At 43.6% G+C, this 22,521-nt stretch overlaps 1 protein-coding gene across 6 annotated transcripts in view; it reads left to right on the top strand.

Moving 5' to 3' along the window:
• The window catches only part of PCDH15 (protocadherin related 15), a 497,507-nt gene that overhangs the window by 325,287 nt on the left and 149,699 nt on the right, over nucleotides 1–22,521 (top strand). For 5 of the 6 annotated variants that reach the window (XM_085064475.1, XM_085064476.1, XM_085064473.1 and 2 more), the window contains one exon: nucleotides 7,161–7,226. In XM_085064475.1, the coding sequence (XP_084920601.1) occupies nucleotides 7,161–7,226 (66 nt within the window). Of the gene's footprint in view, nucleotides 1–6,274; nucleotides 6,290–7,160; nucleotides 7,227–22,521 lie in introns of all 6 variants that reach the window. The other variant, XM_085064474.1, reaches the window with a different exon arrangement.

Below are 22,521 nucleotides of genomic sequence, written 5' to 3'. Positions count from 1 at the left end.
TCAATGCAGAGCCAGGCAGCACGAGCCAGCTAATGTAAAGGTTATGCCAGGCTGCCCCCAAATTGCCCAGCTGTGGAGCTGAATGCCCACACAGGAAACAAGGCGGGGCATTTCCCCCTGAAACGGGGTTGCTTGGTTACTCCATTTAAATGTATGGCTCTATGTGGCTCTTTATGAGGACCCTCAGTCTGTAAATCGAGTTTTAGAGGCTCTTTCATGGCTGGTTTTTTTCGCCCTGAGCGTTCCCTGCTGAATGGGAGTGGAGGTGAGGACAAAGGGCTGCTTCCTTCAGGAGCGACTGGGGCATTTTGGAGAATAAAGTGCAGCTGGGAACAGAAACACACACAAACTCTCTGGAATTTCCAGCCCGTGGTCTGGCAGAAATCAAGTGTCCATTTCCTCATTAATAACTTCATTCCTTAGGTAAAATGGCCACAATATTGTCAGTGACTCAGGCATGACGGTGGGACTTGCTGGTTCTCACTTTGTGTCTCCAAGACTTCTGTAAAAGTGCTCGATGGGCTTAACCAGGCGGAGGAAATGGGGAGAAAAGGCTTTAAATACTCTAGCATCCCAAAATGGTTTGGGTTGGAAGGGACATTAAAGATCCAAAATTCTACTGCAGGGACACCTTCCACTGTCCCAGGCTGCTCCAAGCCCCAGTGTCCAACCTGGCCTTGGACACTGCCAGGGATCCAGGGGCAGCCACAGCTTCTCTGGGCACCCTGTGCCAGGGCCTGCCCACCCTGCCAGGGAACAATTCCTTCCCAATATCCCATCTAGATTTCCCCTCTGCCAGTCTGAACCCATTCCCCCTTGTCCTGGCACTCCAGTTCCTGTTGCAGAGTCTCTCTCCAGCTTTCCCAGAGCCCCTGAAATCCTGGAAGGAGCTATGAGGTCTCCACACAACTTGTTCTTCACCATGCTGAACAGCCCCAGCTTTCTCACCTCTCTTCATCTCTGACTTTCCAAACCCTCTTTCACAAGCTTTCCTTTTCTTCCCCTCTCCACGAGGGAAACAGTCATGGTTGAAGAAAAGAGTGTCCATGAAATTAAGACAGTTGGCTTTGTATAATTCTCACTGGAGCAAAATTAAAATGCTTATAAACGCAGCGGGGAAGAAATGAAACATAACAAATCCAGACTTTAAGCTCAGTCCTTGAAAACTCACCTCTGCTTTTCTTGAACTCTGCTCCCACTCTTTGGGAAATAATATGGACTTGCTTGCTGGGTCAGGCTTTTCGTAGTACCAAGGAAGTTGTCAGTGCCTTGTTCCCACAGAGGTTTTCTCTGTGTGGGATGTTCAGCTATCCAAGATTTTTTCTTTCACATGCATATCAAGGGTAGTGGCTTTAGTGGCTCCTTGAAGAATTTCCCATTTTCTCATTTATCTTATTGGCAGCACACAGTCACTGAAGTGGATCAGAGCCCTGAACTTGCTATAAATTCTTGTTGCTGCAGTGTTTGGGGATGATGAAGTGGTTTCTTGGAGACACAGAGGGAATAAAGGGTCCGTAGGGAATGGTTGGATGCTGCTTTTTCCTGCACCATGATGGGCTGGTACCATATGAACAAGCCATGACTTGCTCCCATTCATCTTGCTCCAAGATGTTGTGGATTCAGGAAGAATTTGGAAAAATTTACAAAGAGACAAATTTAAGAGTTAATACTCTGTTCTTTCTTGTCTTGAGAAGCAGCTCTAGGAATTAACTTTGTTCAGAATTAACTTTAACTTTGTTGAATTAACTTGGGTCAGGATTGATGCTGAGGAGTAACAGAGCTTTCCACAACTACTGGCAAGGTTTAGAGTCTGATCCTCATTTCAGTTACAAATTAAAGAATAAACTTTTATTCTGCCAACAAATAAAATAATTCCCTTCAGCAGTTAGTGGGTGGAACTTCGTTAAATGGAAAATCTTTTCAATTGGGCTGAGTATTTGCTAGGAACTGAGTCAGGGGTTTGAAGTTGCCCGTTGCGCTCCCTGTGACTGTTTAAATAAAAACAAACGGAACAATTTATCTGACTAAATAAAAGCAAACTTGAATATGAGATAAATAATCAAATAACTCAGGGTAATGATTGTTTCTGCAGCAGCTGGAAGAAGAGTTGGTGATTAGCATATGGAAGTGGATTTTTTTCGCAGTTTTATTTTAGGAACGCTGTGGAAGAGATTGCAGTTCTTTCCCAGAATTGTGTCCCAGGAAGGTTCATGTTGGCAGTTTGTTCTCCCAGGAAGGTTCAGGATAACTGTTTGTTTTCCCCATGAAACTTCAGGATAACTGTTTGTTTTCCCCAGGAAGATTCAGGCTGACAGTTTGTTTTCCCCAGGAAGATTCAGGATAACTGTTGGTTTTCCCATGAAAGTTTAGGATAACTGTTTGTTTTCCCCAGGAAGGTTCAGGCTGGCTGTTTGTTTCCCAGATGATTGGATTGATGGAATGATTCCAGATGATTCCAGAGCCCAGTTCTCCCTGCAGGGCTCCTCACTTATTTTTTGTGTCAAGGTAAAACTCCTGTCTCTGGAGGGTTAGGACTAAGTTATTGAACTTTTCCCAAATTTGTGCTCTTTTAATGAGAACACAAATCCCCTCTCATGTCTTGTGGGAGACCTTTTTGTACTTAAAGACACTTAAATTTTTAGGGCTTTGTGGGCCAAGCTATTTTTCTTACTGAACTTTGAAGCCATGTGACTCAAAGACCAGAATAGCCCTCTCCTGACACTGCTCCCAGGTCATTCAAATGTTTTATTGAGCTGCAATTTAGGGATATAGGAGTGTGGGGTCTCTCAGGAATGTGAGTGTGTCTGCAGAGCTCTTGGTGTTGCCTGTTGGTTCCCCACACTGGGAGTTTGTTATTAACTGCTTCATTAACCTTTGTTTTAGTTTTTATAGATGATTCTCAGTGGTTTTAGCTGTAAAACAGAGAAAAGTCCTCCCAGGAATGGAACTGCTGGACGGGAAGTAGATTTGAAGGGGTTTGGAAGGTGAAAGGAAGATGATCCAGCAGGTCTCCATTGGGAAAACACATGATTATCCAAGCTGTGTTTGTCTCTGCTAAGGCTGCTTGACCTTGCTGAGCATCTCACCCAGGACAGTGATTGAGGGTTTTCTCTGAGCCATCTCATTAAAAATAATTAGAAATTGAAATAATGAAAATTAGCCAGCAGAAACCAAATCGAGCTGAGCCTTGACACTGTTACATGGAGAGTTTGCTAAAGAGGTTCTCACTTTGCTCCCAAGGAGAGAGGCCCTTATTTATCCCCTTCTCTTGATTATAGAAGGGTAAAGCAGAAGCACTGATAGAAAACCAGTGAAGTTAACAGCAGGAACAGAAATGCTTTTCAGCAAGGTCTCATGAAAGCCTTCAGAGCACATTGTGTTATTTATCAAGTTCTATTTGCCTTTTCTGTGAGGAGTTTGGGGCAGAGGCACTGCTGCCTCAGGATTCCATTTCCCAGCGTTGCTGCTTAGACATAAAATGCATCATGAAAGCTGTAAGGGAGGGAAGCTTGTTTATGGAATGCTTTTCCTTTTTTCAAGATTTATCATGATTCGATTCAAAGACCATTCCATTATGCCCAGGAACTTCAAGGACAACTTGTTTTTGTTGAGAAAGTCGGAACAGAGGCATGTTCTGGTAATGCATTCTGGTAATAATCCGCAGTGTAAAATTGGAAGAGGTGAAATAATGGCTCAAAGAGTTCTACCAAGGCCCACATACTGACATGGGGCACTCTTCTGTTCTTTGGGTTTAAAGTCTTGTGGAAATATTTCCTTATTAAGTCACCTTTGGGGCTGCAGTTATTCTGTGCTTCTCTAGGTTAAATAAAGCAGTCTCAGTGCTGAAGTAATTCCTGTTGAGGAACGTATAAACAAAAAACTGGAGAAAGAAACTTGAGAGAACTGGAGCCAGTCCAGAGCCAGACAGTCTCATCCTCCTGACAATGGGAATAACCTTTCTGTGCACCTGGCTCAGTCCAAAGATGTTCTTTTTAATGTCCCCAGTAATTCCCACCAGTGTCTGGTTGTGCAACACAGTGCTTGAGCTTATGGTTCATTGAACTCATATTGCTGCTTATTGATTCTATTTGTTGGGGTGGGTGAAAAAAAGGGGGGGGGGGAAGGGAACCACCCATATATTTACAATGTACCACTTGTCTTTTAGGTTTTTAATTCAAGTTATTGTCTCTGCATTGGAAATTTGTGTCAGACTGCAGTATTAGATGTGTGGTGCTGGATGTGGAACTGAGGCTGTGGCTTTGTTAGGTTTGCTCCTGGAGAAGGGAAGGGAGGGGTGACAAAGTCTGAAAAAGGAGCTGTGGGTAGTGCTGGCAGGGTGAAATGATGTGAAACAATCTGTAAACTCTTATCTATGCACTAAAACTGTGTTTCTTCACAAATCTCCTATTGGTGATGTGTGGATAACCCACAAGTTTCCTACTCCCATCCTGCTTGGGTTGTTTTTCTCCCCTAGTTCTGGCTCTTGCTCTAATCTCTTCTTTTTGCTGAAATTTATCTCATGATAAATTTTCTGGCTTCACCTGCTCACATTTGCAATAAATCCTCTGCAAATTGCTGACTTCTGCTGGCCAGCCCTGCCTTTTTTGTGAGACTCCCTAGATCCTCATTGGAATGCTGGACATTCCTTTGAAATGCTGAACATTCCTTTGAAATGCACTGTACAATGCTTTGATTATCATTCTCGAAATTGGGATGTTTGATGGAAAACCAACTTTGGGAAAAGTTGTTAAAATGTAAACGTGTATTTGACTTATAATTTTGATAGTTTTCTTACTGAATATGAACTAGAAGTTGGTCTGATTTGGGTGAACCTTTCACTGGGACGCCCAGCAGGGAGAGAATACCATCATGGAAACAGAGAAGATGGAGGAAAAGCTCATGGAGTTTTTAAAATAGTCCTAATTGTTCTTTTGGGAAAGTATATGCAATTTTTAGACTTAAAAATTGTCCCTGCTTTGGATTTTTATTCGGATATTTAGTTTGGTTGTGTGTGTGGTGGTCACTGTTGAAAACAAAGTTTTATAAGAGTTTGTGTCATTGAGCTTCTTTGTCCGATTAAGAGTTTGTAGAAGTTCCCCAGATCCTGAACCTCTAGGAAATGGTAACACTCATCTGTAGAAAAAAAGTTAGAGTTGGTTTTGTGATGGGCTTGGAATTTAAATTTTATCCAATGGAAAAAACAAGAGCAGGGGAAAAAAATACAAGGCCATATTTCATGTAGATAATGCAAACATTTCTTATCTTCCCACAAAATGTGGTCATAGGAAACTACAATAGTATGAAAGATGTGGTTTTCCAGGTGATTTATTTGCTCTGTTAATGCCTTCAAAACAAAAAGCTTTAAAATAAAATAACAGATAATTTAATTCATAAAAGACAAACAAACAGAAAATATTCAATTGTTACATATCAAAGTAGACCATATAAGAATGAAAGGAGGAGGGAGGGAGAGTTTATGCATTAATAATTTTATTTAGCCTGCCTAGGGCCCTTTGAAATGGAGAAGTGGGCATGGAGGTATTTAGTCAAGGTTGGGTTTGGTGATCTTGGAGGTATTTTCCAACCTTAATGGTTCTGTGGTGGCAAGCCCAGTGTGGTGGTGGATCTCTGTGGGCAGCTCCCTGGAATTCTTAATATTTGTGTGGAGGGAGTGACCCCACCACCTCAGCTTGCTCTTGTGTTCAATTCACAGATGATTTCCTGCTGGGATTTGTGTGTAAAACAAACCACCCCAAAAAATCCAAAATGAAACAGTAACACTCAAGTATTTCTTTCCTATTTTGAGGCCAGAAATTGATTAGAAGGTACCATTTCATCCAAGTGGGATTTGGTTGGGCTGTGCCTCGGAGGAGCCTCTGAATGTCCATAAAACCATGGGCTGCAATCTCAGCCAGTCCTGTGGGGTGAATGGGGAAGGGGAATGGTTCTCTCTTTTCTTGCTGTGTCCATGGCACTCTGAGGCTCTTGGAAAATGAAAAGCTCTCCCTCATGAACTTTGATTTCCATGTGCTTTAAAGGGGGTAGTGGTTTTCTGCTGCTCAATGTAGAAAACCCACTTGGTCCTAAAATGCAGTCATCACACGTGGTGATCATGCTTTTATGGACTTCAAGGCTACACCTATGCATTTGCTGGCTCTGCATGTACTGCTTGATATCTTTGAACCTCTCTTTTGAGTAAACCAACAAACTCTTACTTATTTTCTTTCGTTATTCTGCTCTGCTTCCATTGATGACTCTAAACTTTTGACTCCAGACTGGCAATATGAGGGTAAGATGGCAAAATATGACTTCCTGAACATTGCTCGTCTGCTTTTCATTTGTGTTCTCCTTAGAGTTATTAAAATTCCATTCACTAAGTAGATCATTTTTGTTGCAATTAAATTCAAATTATGTTTGTTTCTGTTGTGAAGCTTTAATTATGATTTATCCCTTTTAATCATTTCTTTGTTGTTTCTTTGGGTTGAATTACCATCGTATTCCCTGTGTCCTGACAGACGCTGAGATTCCTGATGGGATCTCTAGAGCAAGACACGAATTCATTAGTGTAGCCACCCAGCTGGATCGTGGTGGAATGTGACAACAATCCTTCCCTGGCAGGGTGGGCAGGCCCTGGGATGGAATTCCCAGAGAAGCTGTGGCTGCCCCTGGATCCCTGGCAGTGTCCAAGGCCAAGTTGGACACTGGGGCTTGGAGCAGCCTGGGACAGTGGGAGGTGTCCCTGCCCATGGCAGGGGGTGAAATGAGATGAGCTTTAGGATTCCTTCCTAACCCAAACCATTCCATGATTCTCTGATTTGCGGGCTGTGTTCATGACATGGAAAGGAAGAGGGAAATCCATATCAAATTTGTGTTGTTCAAGTGTTTTAAATATGGACCATAGCTGAGATGTGAAATCTTTTGTCATCACATCCTCCCTTGCTTTCCAAAGTTTCTCTGAGTAAGGGATAAGCAAACAGCTCTGTTTTGGATCCTTTCTGAGTGTAACTTTCCTATCTGTTGTAGCTCATACCTGCACTACATTTAAGGGAATATTTGATTTCAGCATGACAAATATGCTGACCTTAAAAAAAACCCCAACGACACAACCCTCGAGATCCTACTTTTGGAATGAGAAATAATTCTTCTTTTCATCTTTATAGATTGCAAGTTGGCCAGAACAGGTCCTCCAGCCACAATAGTTCCCATTGACGAGGAGAGTCGCAACGGTGAGTGCCCCACAGTTATTTATAACACAGATTATTTGTAACCAGTCTTTAAGTCCCTTGTTGCAAATAGACCTTCCTAATTTTTCTCAAGTCTGTGGGATGGTGCCAGAGGACAAAGTTCTGGTCAGTCTTTGGTTTTATTGTGTTTGGGTAAAGTTGAAATCTCACTCTGCAGCATGACAGGAGTGTTAACAATGTGGTATTCCAGGTTTCCCTTGTGGTTTTTGCAAGGTTGTTTGTTGCTTCCCTCTGAGTTTAAGAACATGAGTTTATGGCCACCCATGAAATGGCAGAACTTGTTTGTAGCCATGGAATTTTCAAAAAAAAATTGTATGTCCTTTTTTTTTTTCTTCCCATTATTTTACTTCTCCTGTCAAATCATAGAGTTCTGAGATTGTTGATCTGTGGTCTGAGCATTGCATTTATGCAGAGCACTGTGATGGGATGAAGTGCTTTACTCTGTTACAATCAGCTTACTCCTAATTGTAAGTTACTACTCCTTCTGGCTTTTTATTGTGTGGGTTGAATTTTTTTAACCATGCAAGTTGGGTGTGATTTTGTGCCATGTGGGGTTGTGGTTTATCAGGTAATGGTGAACAAAGCCAGGTCATGCTGGTGGAACAGCATGCTCTCTGCTGTTGTCTCTGGGGGAATTCCTTGTTGGAGTTGCTCCAGGCCAGATGGATAGCAGTATTTACAGGTAAAAACCTCCAATAAATGGATTTTTAATACACCTGTGTGCTGGAAATACATGATACTGGGGTGGCTGTTAAAACCAGGCTCTTTTCCTCCTCCTGGGGTGGTTTTTCCTGCAATCAGGAGTGTCCAAAGAGATATTTAGTTCCATTGTGCCATGGCACATTGAGCTCAATCACTCCTGATTCACAGGAAGTCAGAGAACAGCAAATCTCACAGAATAAAAATATTTTCCCAGATAACTGTTGCTTGGTTTCATAGTCAGGCATGCAGACACTGTGCCTGACCTTTAAAGATCTTCTGGAGAGATCAGCAGAGATGTTAACATTTGACAGTTTCCCACCATGGGGTGAATATCTCTTTATATCAAATAATTTAGGTACAATAGTAAATCATATCATAATTGTGCTCATGTGAGCAACCCTGGAAGGAAAGAACTTGACCTTTCTTAAGGAATAAATGAATTATTTTATGATTTTCCGTGTGTTGAACTGAAATGGGTAATAGTATTTCAGATCGTATTAGCAGCAAGACTGAATTTTTCTGGATGATTTTTATAGGCAGACAGTTATTTTCACCCATGGATTTACTTTTATTTAATTACTGGATTTCAGACTTGATTTTAACTCATTTTAAAGACTGAATGGGACTTATTCCTAGCTCAGACTTTCTTATTGCCACTGTACCCCAAGTTTTTGGAGGTCTCCATGTGGAGCCATCTGTGCTTTTTCCCTTCAGAGGAGCATCCTGAAATTCTCAAGGGACTTGAATCTTTGGGAAAGGTTTTTATTGGGAAGTAGATTCTTGGGAAAGGACTTTGCTCACCTAAATGATTCCATGATATTCTTGTATTGCCTTCATGAGTATCTCAATCTTTAATTTTAAACCAAAATATTTGCACCTCTCGCTTCCCATCATTCAAAAATCAGCTTTATGAAAGAAAAGTCATCTTAGTTTTACCATTTCAAGGGATTCTGAGAAGAGCATTTCCCAAGTTTTCAGTGTATGTGTCGGTGTGGAAATGGAAAGACACCAAACTGTGATTTTGTGTTGGTTTTTCTTAGTTTCCCCATAAAGGCACTTTGAGGACTCTTTGCATTTTGTTTTTACTTGGTGCACTATTTTTTTGTAGCATTTCTACAATGGAAAAAATTCAAATTATTCGTTTATATGTTGTTATCATTCCTGAGAAATGTTTCTGGGAGCAAGTGCTTCAGTTGGTTTCTAATTTACTTCATGCCATTGTCTTTATGCCTCTCTACTCACCCAGAGGTTTTCCCCACATCTTTAGACAATCTTACAGCTCCCTAAAGTGTTTAGGAATGTTTTGGACCAGCTTTGGACTATCCTTTTCAAATTTATATTCACCAGCCTGGGATCTGCCTTGTCTGGCAATGGAGAGGTGATGTGTATTTATTGGTTAAGGTGTTGAAGCCAATAAATAAATCAATTTGGAATTAGGTCTGGGCCAAGGTTCGAGGCCCAGTCTGGCCATTCCAGCTCGGGGGGCGGTCGATGTGATTTCAGCCATGAGTATCAGCAGGGTTTTGCTGAATCTCTGGGTGCTGATGCTGTTCGGTGGTCACTAATCCCAAATTTAAAATATGAGATGAAGCAGCAGTACAAATCTGAGCTGGATCAGGCCCAGGCTGGTAACGACATCTGCTCAAATTAGGCCTCTCTCTGTGGAGTTTATTCCAGCTTTGCGTATTTATAAAGGAAAAGAGGTGATCCATTAGATCTGATAGCTGCCAGACTGAGTAACTTCTGTCTGAAGTTGTTCCGCTTTTGGAATGTTCTGGACAAATTCTACCAGGAGGAGTAGATTTGGATTGATTTGTGTGGCCTGGTGGGGGCTGAACGCTGACTGTGCCACATGCCAGGGCTGTGGAGTTCTGCTCCATCTGCTCCTCCCTGGGCTCCTCTGGGAGCCTGGCGGTTCCTAGGGATGCTGGGGCTGTTAACTTGGAGAGGAGAAGCTCCAGGGAGACCTCAGAGCTCTTCCAGAGACTAAATGGACTCCAGGAGAACTGGAGAGGGACTGGGGACAAGGGATGGAGGGACAGGACACAGGGAATGGCTTCCCAGTGCCAGAGGGCAGGGATGGATGGAATATTGGGAAGGAATTGTTCCCTGGCAGGGTGGGCAGGCCCTGGCACAGGGTGCCCAGAGAAGCTGTGGCTGCCCCTGGATCCCTGGCAGTGTCCAAGGCCAGGTTGGACACTGGGGCTTGGAGCAGCCTGGGACAGTGGAAGGTGTCGCTGCCATGGCAGGGGTGGCACTGGATGGGATTTAAAGTCCCTTCAACCCAAACTGCACCAGGACTTGGTCCTGCTGCCTCCCTGGCTGGGGTGGGCAGCCTGGGGCAGGATCTGAGTGCCAGGGAATCCACAGACACCCTGGTGGAGCTAACTCGGTTTATTTTTCTGAATGCTCTGGTCTGAGAACTGTCCTCAAATTCCTCCATAATTTACTCAGTTAATAAATGTCTTCAGTGAGATGAAATCTGGAAAAATTTTTTTATAACTTCTGTTTGTGGGGGTTTTTCCCCATTTTTCATGCCAGCAGCAGGTTCATGGGTGCTGCTCCTCAACTCTGCCTGCAGGTGCTTCAATCAAAAAGTATCACTTCTTCCCTGACAATTTGATTTCTTTTATAAATTCATGAGATGGGAAAAGAGGCTGAAATTTATGGAAATTATTTTTGTTTCATTCCAGCCTGTTGGTTCATTGCTGTTCCATAATGATACATCCTCTGGATTTGGGCATTAAGGATTTCATTGGGAAGTAATGAATCAATTTGGCATCTAATGCTGTTTTTATGCCATGGGTTTAAATTCTCATGTTTTTCATGTAGGACAAATGTGTAAAGACTGAGGAAGCTGTAAAATGAATCAGCTTATTATTCTATTTCTATTTATCAACAGTGGCCAGGACTTAAGCAGAACTTTTGTTAAAGATCTCTGCAGTTCTCTCAGTTTTATGGTTTCTTTAATTACGTGTTTAAAGAAAAAAGTTCCAAAAACAGGAGATAATTTGGGGTGGAAATAGTAGAGAAAAGTCATCTGTTTAGAAATTGATTAATTCTTAAGGGTAGAAAATAACATTAGGGATAAAGTTGGAAATATTGAATTATTTTATGCTGTCAGCTGTCCAGAAAAATATCCTAACCTGGTGTTGATGCTCTTGGAAGAGGTGAAACAGAGGTCCTTGAATTACCTTCAGGGATGAGAGAGAGGTGATCTTTGAATGACAAAAATTAGGATTTTAACTCCGTTTTTGGGTAGGGATAATTGTTGTGGATCACAATTCTGCTCTGTAATGTCGAAGCCTTTTCAAAATGTGTTTGGGATTTCCTTTTTTACTGGAAATTCTCCTCAGAGTGACAGAAGTTTCTCTGAGCAGCTCGTCTTTGACAGTTTGACTATGCAGAAGAAATTATTTAAATTACGGTACATGATCCATTCCTATTCCCATTCCATTTCCCATTCCATTTCTATTTACCTTTGCCAATAAAGAACTGCATATTTCCCCTAATGATTTCCTCCATATAATTTTGCCACATCAACTGTTGTTTCAGTAGCAATGCTCTTTGATTGCCTCAGCAAAGCAGTGCAAGAATTGGAGGATTTGCTACATTTTCAGGCTGTTTCAAATCAGTTTTGCTCCAGGGAGTAGGAGGTGATGGTTGGGATTGCTGCTCCTGTAGTTGTCCTTCTTCCCTCAGCCCTGGTGAGCTCTCTGGGCAGGAAATCCCTTTCCAAAATTGCCAGCTCTGCTGGAGCTGCTCCATCTGGGATCAGCTGTTTGGAGCTGCTGGGGCTCTGCTGATCTGAGCCAACTCAGCCCTCAGAAGTCACCTTTGTTAGCTTCCTTTGTGGAGGAATCCCAGACTGGTTTGGTTTGGTTTGGTTTGGTTTGGTTTGGTTTGGTTTGGTTTGAAAAGGACCTTAAATTCCCAATAACTTCTCTGAGATGCCTTCTGTAAGCGAGGCATACTTTTGAAAAATCATCTCCTTCCAAGGGAAACTCACCCAAATTTCCATTTAAAGTGGTGACATAACCCCAGCAGTCCCTTTTCACACCTGGGTGAGCAGGTATGGCTATGCCTCTCCCATTCTTCAACTTGTGGCTGGATGTGGCACTGGGAGCATGGATCTGGACCAGCTGAGTAATGAGCTGTCCTCAGTGTTTTTATAACCCTTTATCCCCCCAAAAAAGGGGGAGCAGAGGGGGAAAATATGGGGAAAAATGGAAGAAGAAAGGCTTTTTAAATGGTTCTGTCCCAGCTTCCTTTAATTGCACTAATGTAATTTGATCTTGAGATGACGGATAACTGCTTAGGAATTCAGGAGAAATGTTTCTTCCTCATATTCCCTGTGTTTTTAAGCAGATTGCTCCAAAACAATAGAATTTTTCACTTTATTCCATCTTTGAAGCGCTAATAAGAATCACACTTAAGTTATTGCTTGTTTTGAACAGCAGAGTGCTTGGAACAGTAAAATAATTCAATAAATGATGGATTTCAAAGCCCTGCTTGGCTCAAACATAAATTCCATTTGTTGGTTTATTTTGTTACACAGTCTCATGTGAAAGCTCCTTGTATCCTTTCAGATGTCCAAAGTCACGCTAATCAAGCCAAATGTTCTGCTGAGTGGCTCTGCAAGTTTTCTCCTGCTTCATTCAACCATCATTTTTCATCATTACCCTGCTATTCTACATGTTTATCCTATTGACACAATTGTTTAGGAACATAGGGCCTGGTTGAAATAAATCATTAGGTCTGGGCTTAATGTACTAAGAGGGTGGGCAGACCCTGGCACAGGGTGCCCAGAGAAGCTGTGGCTGCCCCTGGATCCCTGGCAGTGTCCAAGGCCAGGCTGGACAGGGCTTGGAGCAACCTGGGACAGTGGAAGGTGTCCCTGCCATGGCAGGGGTGGAACTAAATAATTTTTAATTCCTTTCCAACCCAAACCATTCCATGATTTTCTGAATTTTTTACCAAGCATTTGCTCCAATGTATATTAATTCTTTTCAGGAGAATAATTATACAATGCTGCTACCAGGCATAAAATTTTATTTCTCAGGATGGTTTACGAGCCCAATGAAAAAGCTGGCACATGTTGCTTCTGAAATGCACTGCTGAGCTTTCGTGTTGGGCCTATTATTTTGTCACTGTCACAACAGGGTGAAGTTTCAAAGAGCAGTTCTGTGACAAATTATCCTCCATGCAAGAAATTAATAGTTTTTAAAAAGGGCATCCCTGAGGGAAGCAGCAGCAGGGAGAACCAGCTCACTTTTCAAGTGTGTCTGTGTGTTTTGATAGTTTTTGTTTGTTCTATTTTTATATTTATTTTTATTATTTTTTTTTGTTTCTGATCCTGTTTCCCCTGTTAACACCTTTGTGTCTCATTCCTCTTACAAACAAAAATCTTCCTGGGTCCCTCTGGGCATTCTTTTGGGAATGCTGGTCCCTCTCTGCAATTCACTGTTGGATGTCCTAATTTCTGTCTTAAGTTTTGTAGTCTATGAGTTGCTCTTCCTGTCCGTCTGTCAAAGGTCCCTTTTAATGTACTTCACTTTCCAGATTCTGGCCTTGTCTTGCTCTCCTGGGGGCTCCCCAGCCCTGGAAGTGCCCAAGGCCAGCTTGGGTGGGGCTTGGAGCAGCCTGGGATGGTGGAAGGTGTCCATGGCAGGGGTGAAACAAGAGGAGGGTCCCTCCCTACCCAGACCATCCCATGAGGTGGTTGCTGGATCAGAACAAGAGCCATGTCTCTCCTTCCAGGTCCTTCAGCAATGAATTTGAGGCAAAATTTGAATTTTCTGTCTTCTAGGATTAGAATTGAATGAGTTTTTTTGTCAACTCTGTCTCATCAGATGGTTAGCAGTTCCCCTGTGAAAGAAGGCAAGAGGGTGACCAAATGGTTGATGTTTATGGTGTGCTGTTCTGCACACTCCTGTTCTCCCCTTGGGTTTTTGTAGCAAAGAAGAGATTTGGGTTTTCATTTGGCTTTTTTAATCAGGTAACTGAAAGCCCATTGTCATTACTTATTTACTCCAGGAATTTTCTGCTGTTTGCTTTCTTTTCCCTTGACCTTTTTAGAACACACATGAAGCCTGCTGTCCCACTGAGCATGTTTCCCTGTGGGATCTCACACCCCTAATGCGCTGTCAGTGTCCATCTCTCCAACAGGAAAATCCTTGGAGCCATTCCTTGCCTTCTCTTGTCCTTACCTTCCTTAGCCCGTGAAGGATTGCAGTTGATTTCTCCCACTTCTCTTGTAAAAGCAAAGCTCTGGCCAAAAAAATCTTGTGTTTTTTCCAACATTCAGCTGTGTTCCACTGGGTTTTTCTAGCCTGGCAATGCCAGGAGCTGCACTTTCCTCTAAGCTGAGTGTGCAGCAGGACAGGAGAACTCTGGTTTTTAAGGCTGAGAGGAGCTGAAAGGGAAGGATGTTCTTCCCTTCTCTGGTAGTGTAGCTTGAGGGTGGGCCTGAGGGGTGATGCTGTGTCTATTAAAAAAAAATTTAAAGAGGACAAAAAAAAAAAGAAAAAAGGATAAAAAGTGGAGAAAAAAAAAGCTCAATAACAGTAGAGTGAAATATGTAATTCCATCAGAAGAATTCCTAGAATCATAGAATTCCTAGAATCACTGAGATGGGGAAATACCTCCTTGTTTAATCCCACAGGAACTGTTCCCACAGAGCTCTCAGGTTAGTGAGATGCTCTTTTCCCCCTTGGAATGCCATACAACACCAGTTCTAACAGCTTCCTGCTATTCCAGTTGTTTTAGGAACAACATCTCAAGCAAACTACAGGTTTTGATCTGTGGCTCTCTGGAAAAGGCACTTGAAAAGCACCTTTCCTTGCCCAGGCTCTGTCCCTGAGCACAGGGCTTTGTTGGGTCCCTGGGGAGCAGGGCTGGTCGGATATTAAGTGTTCAAGATCTGGCAGTGCTGTTTCTTGCCTGTTGTTAAGCTGTCTCATGCATTATTTATCAAGCAGCAGGTGAAGACTTCAACCTTTTTATGATAATTGATAGTGGTTAGGATGCAAGATTCCAAATGGCTCCCGAGCACCAGTAAATGCCAGCGCGGGAGGTGGATTGGCAGGACGTGGTTTTCATCGTTAGCTCAAAATATATGAGCTCTGTTGGGCCTCACTAGGTCAGCGTGGAGGGGGAGAGGTGAAACAGGTGATAAAATTGGATATAAATAGCTTTGCATGGGGTTCTGCCTGCTTGGCTCACAAAGTCCTCGTGCAAACTCCAGATTAAAGACACCTCCTGGGGGCTCACAGCCTCTTCAGGATGACTGCTGTGCTTCCCTGAAGTCCAGGATCCTCAGGGAGTGCTTCCCCCCATCACCTGGGGGGTTTCACTTGTTTTCCCTGTGGTACAATTCCAGTCATCCCTACAAATGGGGTTATCCCATGCCAGCCAGCTGCTCTGGGCACTTCCTTTGCTCGTGCCAGCTTTGGCCCAAGTCCTTGGCGTGGCTGATGCCTGCTTGGAGTTGAGGTGTCAAAAAAGGTGCTGGAAAGTTGTATTTACTTCCATTTTGGTAAGGCTTAGCCCAACTGAAGTTAGTCCATTTTGCCTGTTTATAACCAGATGGGGTGGTTGAGAGCTGTGAAATTTAGGATTTTTGCCTTTTAGTATCAACTGTATTGACAAAAAGAGAGGAGACAGAGGCAAAGAAAAACCTAACCCATGAGCTGTTAATTCCATTTGATAGAGCTGAAGCAGCTCCATATTGATGGCTCATTATTTTTAAATTGACTAAGGGTTTCCTTTCATTAATCCTTTATTCTGCAGACAGATGGGAAACGGTAGCTGCTTTTTTTTCAAGGGCAATTTCACCCAACTGACAGCACATTGAAGCTTTGGGGTGGGGTTTTTTTACTGTTGAAATATGACATGGCATAGATTAAAAAGAAAAAACCAACAAAAGGGAGGATTCTTTAATTAAAATGTGCTGCCTTGGTTTTGTTTTATTGTTTTTATAATTAGTGGCATGATCTCTGTTAATTTTCAGCTATCTGAAAATATGCCTGGTGGGTGTCAGATGTCTCTGCTGGATTAGTAAACATTAAAATACATTAAAACCACACATTTGCTCTCCCTTCAGTGGTGATTTGCACCCTCCTCCTCATTCAGCAGCCAGGCACAGCCCTGAACATTTTGATATTATTTTTATTAGCTCTAATTAGCCTTTAAACATAATAAGCAATGTGGCATCCATGGAGTAGCTCTGTGTATTTTGAGTTTTAGATGTTGGGCTAATTTTGGTGGTGAGTGCTGTCTGTGAGGTTAAACCCAAAACCAGAGAATAAAGGCAAAGCTGCGAGTTGAGCAAAGCCTCTCACCCTTCCCTGCCTGATCCCATCAAAGCCATCACGGAATTAGGGAAGCAGAACACACTCCCAGCTCCAGCCAAAATCCAGGCCTTGCTGTGAGGTGGGTGATGGGATGAGCCTGAGAAGTGCTGAATAAATTATCACGCTGCTCTAACCTCACAGTGTTTATTTTCCCAGTCATCACCATCATCATTAATGAATGATCCCATCCCGTTGTTGATACAGCACTTGGAAAGCTAAATATCCCACTTCTAAAAGGAAATATTTGCTTTCAAAAAGAAGTCTCCCACCTTTAAAGGAAAATATCTCCCTTCTGAAGGAAAACTCGCCTTCTGTCTTCCCCTGGTGGGAATCCAGGCTGGCTGGGCTGCTGTTCTCCACAGTGAGAGCAGTTTTTGCCCTGGGGCCTTAAGGCAGCACAAGTCTGGGCATCTCATTCCTCACTCTCCACTTGATGAAGCAGAAAAAGGGAGTTGTAGAGCATTTCTGATGAAACCAAAGGTTCTGTGATAAGGTCATTGAGCTGGACTCCTCTGCAAGGGCAGGGATTGGATTAATTTGAATTTTGGCCCCCAGCAGCACGCAGTGCTCCCCCATTGCTCTGCTGACATAACCCCTCGTTTCCCCTCAGTTCCACACCTCCAGCCCGGGTCAGTGCTCCTGGACAAAGTCCCACTTGCAGCAGGGATGGCAGGGAGGTGCTGCAGGACAGCTGGAGCTGGCATGAGCCTCTCTTTGCCCTGAGTGTGCTCAAAGCCTGCTACTCTTTCCATCTCTAAGGGAGAGAGGGGCTCTGCAGCATCCTGGTGCTGGCCAGACCCTTCCCAGACCCTTCCCAGACCCTTCCCAGACCCTTCCCAGTCCCACTGCACTTCCAAACCATTCCCAGAGCTGGACCCGTGTGTTTCCACGTGGCTGACGCAGGGATTTCCTCCTGCTTGCACTTCGAGACCTCAGCTCAGTTGCTCTTAATCCATTTAATGTTCATCCAGTTTATTTTCATAGTTTCATAATCAGCTTATGTGATAGGAGGCCATGGATATTTAAACTTGGGAAGTTGCATTCCCTCTGCTCTCCAGGCTTGTAATTTCATTACAAATAACCGATTTTATGTCTTTTTTCCCCCATTGTCCCACGTTAATAGGTGTATTATACTCCTGCAGCATGCACTTGGTCTCCTATGTCTGTTTGCATTGTTTTTCCTGGGATCAGCCTCCAACTGATGTGTGTATTTACCAGGATTAAGGAATGGCACAATGTTTGCTTTCCCTGTTTCAGGACTGTTGCCAAGGGATCTAAGCACTCCTGGCTCATGCAAGAGACACCCACGTGCTGGGACCAGAGGCACAGAACTGTCAACACTGCTTTGGCATTGTCCCCTTTCAGTGTCAATAACCAGGGCTTCAGCAGCATCTTGTGGCTTAAATCCCTTTTTCCTGCTGGAAAATTGATGGGTTTTTAACCAGTGCTTCTGAACTTTCTGTCCTGTGGACAGAGATGTTCAGCTACACCTGAAGAAAAGGAAAAAGAAACAAAGAAGAAATAAAGAAGAAAAAAAGAAGAAAATAAGAAGAAAAAGGATAAGGAAAAAAAATGTGTGTAGCACAATTGATGTTAAAATAATAATAATGATGGGAAAACAGATAAAAAAGAGAACTTGGACTTTGAATTTGAAACAAGAGCATGAATACAGAGCAGAACATTTTGCAGCTGAAATCAAGAGCTGTGTGTGGAACTCAAAGTTGACAGGTCGTTAATATGGCAGTAGGAAGTTATTGGTGTTCCAGCTTTTCAATCCCTGCTGTGCTAAGTAGCTCTTTCTGCCCTCTTTGAAAAACTTCTTTTCCTTTCTCATTTGGCTGAAAGACCTTTGGTGTTGTCTCATGCTTGCAAGGACAAAGTTAATTCCCCAGCTGTTTGTAATAGAGTTCACTTTCTCCCTATTAATCTAAATCAATCAATTATCCTAACTTCCTTTATGAGAAATATTTATGCCTACTCAGAGCAGAATCAGTTAAAATTGATTGCATCTTAATTGAATCCAGCATGAAATATTTTGTTTCTTCCTGGTAGGAGCGTGGGGAGAAATGTCTGTGGCAGTATTTAAATATCATTTCAGGTGGAGAAAGTCAGAAACAGACTTTCCCATCAAAGTCTGTTTTTCCAAATAAAACAGAGTAAGGAGCAGGAGGTGAATAACCTGCTTAGCAGTGCCTCCAAGGTTTTTGTGGAGTTTCATGTCTCCCTTTAATAGCTGCCATTTCAGATGCATTTCGCTTCAGCCAAAATGCCATTCATGGTTAGAAGTCTGGAGGGAACCTGAGAAATAGAATGGTTTCGACAAGTGAGCAGTTTGAGGGAATTCATCTTGTGTGGAGGAAAACACAGGGGTAGGGTAGGATTTGATTAACTCCTGGTAGAAAACAAGGAAGAAATGCCTTGGGATGTGAAATTTTATTCCGATTAGACCAGCCAAACAAACAGACCAAGACCAAACATGCAGATTTTTGTACTAATGCTTGAAGTCTTACAAACTACAGTGGCGTGGGGAGATCCATGTGCTTTGGACATCTGGAGTTCCTGTTGGAACAGATGCATCCCAGGCTTGCTGGAAGGCAGGGAATGATGGGATCTGTACAGCAGCAGCACATGGGATGAGAGTAACGAGGGTTGTTTCCAGTGAAGCCCTAAAGGAAGCATGAATTTCTGAAAGGAAAAGAATCTCAGAATCCCAGGCTGGTTTGGGTTGAAGGGATCTTAAAACCCATCCCATTCCAACCCCTACCATGGGGAAGGACACCTCCCACTGTCCCAGGCTGCTCCAAGCCCCAGTGTCCAACCTGGCCTTGGACACTGCCAGGGATCCAGGGGACAAAGACAGCTGATGGCTCCCTTAGAGCTGGTGAATGCACCACCAAAAAAATACCTGCAGCCTCCTTGGAAAGAGTTGGAGAAGGGAGAAAGCTGGAAGGAATGGAGGGCAAAATCTGCTCAGCTTGGAAAAGAGGTAAACCAACCCATGTTTAAGTGTGATGCTGCTGGGATGGATTTTAAAAGTATTTTTCTAGCAGAAACATATCTGCAAACTCTCAGATGGTGCAAATGAACTGAAATAAAACTCTTAAGTAGGAGCAGTTGTAGTGCATGGATTTATGTATGGGAAATTCCTGCTGGGATTGGGCAGAGTGTCACAGGAATTTTGTACCCATAACAAGATAAAGGCAATAGGTGCCATAGCCAGGACTGAGGATTACACCAGATAAATGTATAAATCCAGGGTAATTGTGCCCCAGAACCACCTGCCAGGCACTTCCTTATGGTAAAATCCATGCTTCTGGCAGGCCTTCTTCTTCCTTTCTGCCTGCCATGGAAACGAAGTGGCTGTTGGATCAGAACAACCACCCTGCTGTCTTTGGGGACAATGTGGGGAACTGCCTCAGCTGGTGCTGCATTCTTAGCTCTGAATAAACAATCAGCAATTGGCTGGGAAATACAGAAAATATCCCAGTGTCTACAGGATCTTTTAACTTGACAAGGAGTGTGGAGTTGGAATCATGAGCTGAGCCTCTCCAGTGGAATAATGCAATTTGTGTTAGGTTTGATATTCTTTACTGTCTGGGAGTTTATGGGGCATTGGTGCATTCATTAATAGAAGAGCAAAGGTACTCTGCACACTTTACAGCTGCTTATTTCCAGGGATTTCCCTTCAGAACTATCTCTGGCCATATTGTTCTGGTTGCATTCCAGCCCTCAGGTGATTCCTGTCAGCTCCTATTTTGTATTTTCAGGATGGGTACCTGTGTACTTGAGCAAAAATTGGGTTGTGGAAATTCAAGGCCAGGTTGGACAGGGCTTGGAGCAGCCTGGGACAGTGGAAGGTGTCCCTGTCATGGCAGGGATGGCACTGGATGGGATTTAAGGTCCCTTCCAACACAAACCCTTCTGGGATTAAAGTAAAATGTAATAACAATGCTAATAATGAAAAAGAAAAAGTGAGAGAGGAATAAACCCCAAGTCTTGTTAGTATTTCTTACTTCCCACATTCTCTTAATGATTGCAAGACCCAAATTGCTCCTTAGAGATATCATCTCCCAGCAAACCTGGTGGAATACCCCTGGAGAACAGAGCTAGCCACTCCAGCAGACTTCAGAGTGCCACTGCCACCAAATCTCCCCCTTGCAGTGTCTTTCTTTTCATTATTTGTGAGAAATGGCCCAGACTCATTGGGGTGGCTCAGCTCCAGCCCTGCTTGCAGGAGCACAGTTTCTGTGGTGTTTCAGCGGTTCATTGTTAAAACTGACATATTCAGGCATTCCTTCCTTCAGTTTACTCTAGCAGAGGTCTCAGATAATGTGATTATCAGTCATAAACTATGTTATAACTTCCTCATGTGCTGTTCAGTCCAACCATGAAACTTGGAGTAAATGTCCATTATTCTCCTCATTCCTGAATGTGGTTTTCGGGTCAGTTCTGATTTGAGCAAGTCCTTTCAGCTTTGCAGAGCTGATGGAGAGCTTTTCTGTCCAACAGCTGCCTGTGGGAGCAGCTTTGTGCCCAAATCCCCAAATATCCATTAGGTCTACAGCTTTTCACAGCACATCACAAGTGCTACTCAGCCACCAAGATGTTTTCATTATTCGATATTTATTTGAATTTGGGTTTGAAGTGTTGTGCCCAGTGCAGTGAAAAGTCTGCTTGGGAGTTTTTGACCACTTTTTATTAGGTCCCATCACTCTCCTTTCTGAAAGGCAAGCTGTCTGTATTGTTCTAAATGATGATGTCTTCCCAAGCTGGAAACATGATTGCCTTCCATTACTGGGAAAATGTTTGGGAGGAAAGACACTGATTTATCTGAGAAGGAACAAAGCTTGTTCCTAGCTCCATTTGGGATATGACAGGTATCTGTCACCAGCAGCAGGGCTTGTGAATGCTACAGCTGAAACCCATTTTTTATTTGCAGTTCCCACCATTCCATTGTTCTCTTGAGCTGGAATTGCTGTCGTTAAGGCTTGGTTAAAGGCTCGCAGCTGAATTGTTTGGGGGAGTGCAAAGATCAGTTTGACTGCTGCGCTTCACTTCCATTAAATCAGATTTCAGCAGGGAAAATGCCGAGGTCAGTAGGGAAGTGTGCTGAGAATGCTGTAGGAACAGCAGTAATGGGAGAGGATGAGGCTGGAGAGCAGGAGTTGTCACCAAGAGGTCCAGGGTTGACAGCCATGGTGGGAGCCCATAAAGAGGCCAGGAGCAATCAGGGATCTGCTGGATACCCTGGGAAGCCCAGGCAGGGAGGTCAGTGGTATTCCCAGGGCAGACTTACCCCTGCTGGTCACTCCCTCCAATCGAGCTGTGCTTAGTGCCCCAAATCCCACAGATTCAGCCCTAACCAGGAATGGCAAAGGGGTTGGAGTTACACCAGGGAGCTCCATGACGTCTGTGGAAGGGACTGTAAAGAAGGAAGTTTGAAGTGAGCAGCAGCAAAGCTAGGAGTGACACAATCAAATCATCTTTTTGCCCTCAGGGTAGAGACAGAGGAGGCAAAACCTTGAGCCTACGAGAGTTTCATTTTCCTAAATACTTTTGCTAATTTTGTGTATAGAGAGGAAGTGGTTTCAGCTGCCAGGCCCCAGCAGGGCCCAGCCTTGGTGGATTCCACAGGAAAGGGGCTGGAGAAAAGAAAGAAGCTGGGAATTAATCTGGAGCAAAGGAGGCTCAGGGGGACCTTGTGGCTCTGCACAACTCCTGCCAGGAGGGGACAGCCAGGGGGTCAGGCTGTGCTCCAGGGAACAGGGACAGGACAAGGGGAAACAGCCTCAGGCTGGGTCAGGGGAGGCTCAGCTTGGACAGCAGCAGGAATTTCTGCATGGAAAGGGTGCTCAGGCCTTGGCAGGAGCTGCCCAGGGAGCTTTGCAGTCCCCATGCCTGCAGGTGTCCCAGGAAGGCCTGGAGGTGGCACTGAGTGCTCTGGGCTGGGGACAAGGTGGGCATTGGGCACAGGGTGGCCTTGGGGATCCTGGAGGGCTTCTCCAGCTTCTGGGATTGTGTGTAAACAGCTCCTTCCTCTCTCTGTCCATGCACACCATCCCTGCCTGCCTGGAGCAGGAGCTGAAGCAGAACAGGATTAAACCAGATTTTAGTGTCTCATTTGTCTCACAAGCTAAACAGGAGGGATGGAACAAAGTTAACACTCGATATTGAGTGTGGCTCATGCCTGGTCCCTGAGGTCAACTCTTAATTTCCTGTAA

The sequence above is a fragment of the Lichenostomus cassidix genome, chromosome 6 (genome assembly GCF_008360975.1).
Source record: "Lichenostomus cassidix isolate B80296 chromosome 6, HeHo_3.0, whole genome shotgun sequence".
Lineage (NCBI taxonomy): Eukaryota > Metazoa > Chordata > Aves > Passeriformes > Meliphagidae > Lichenostomus > Lichenostomus cassidix.
Note: the sequence above shows the minus strand (reverse complement) of the source record. Positions and strands in the feature narration are given on the sequence as shown.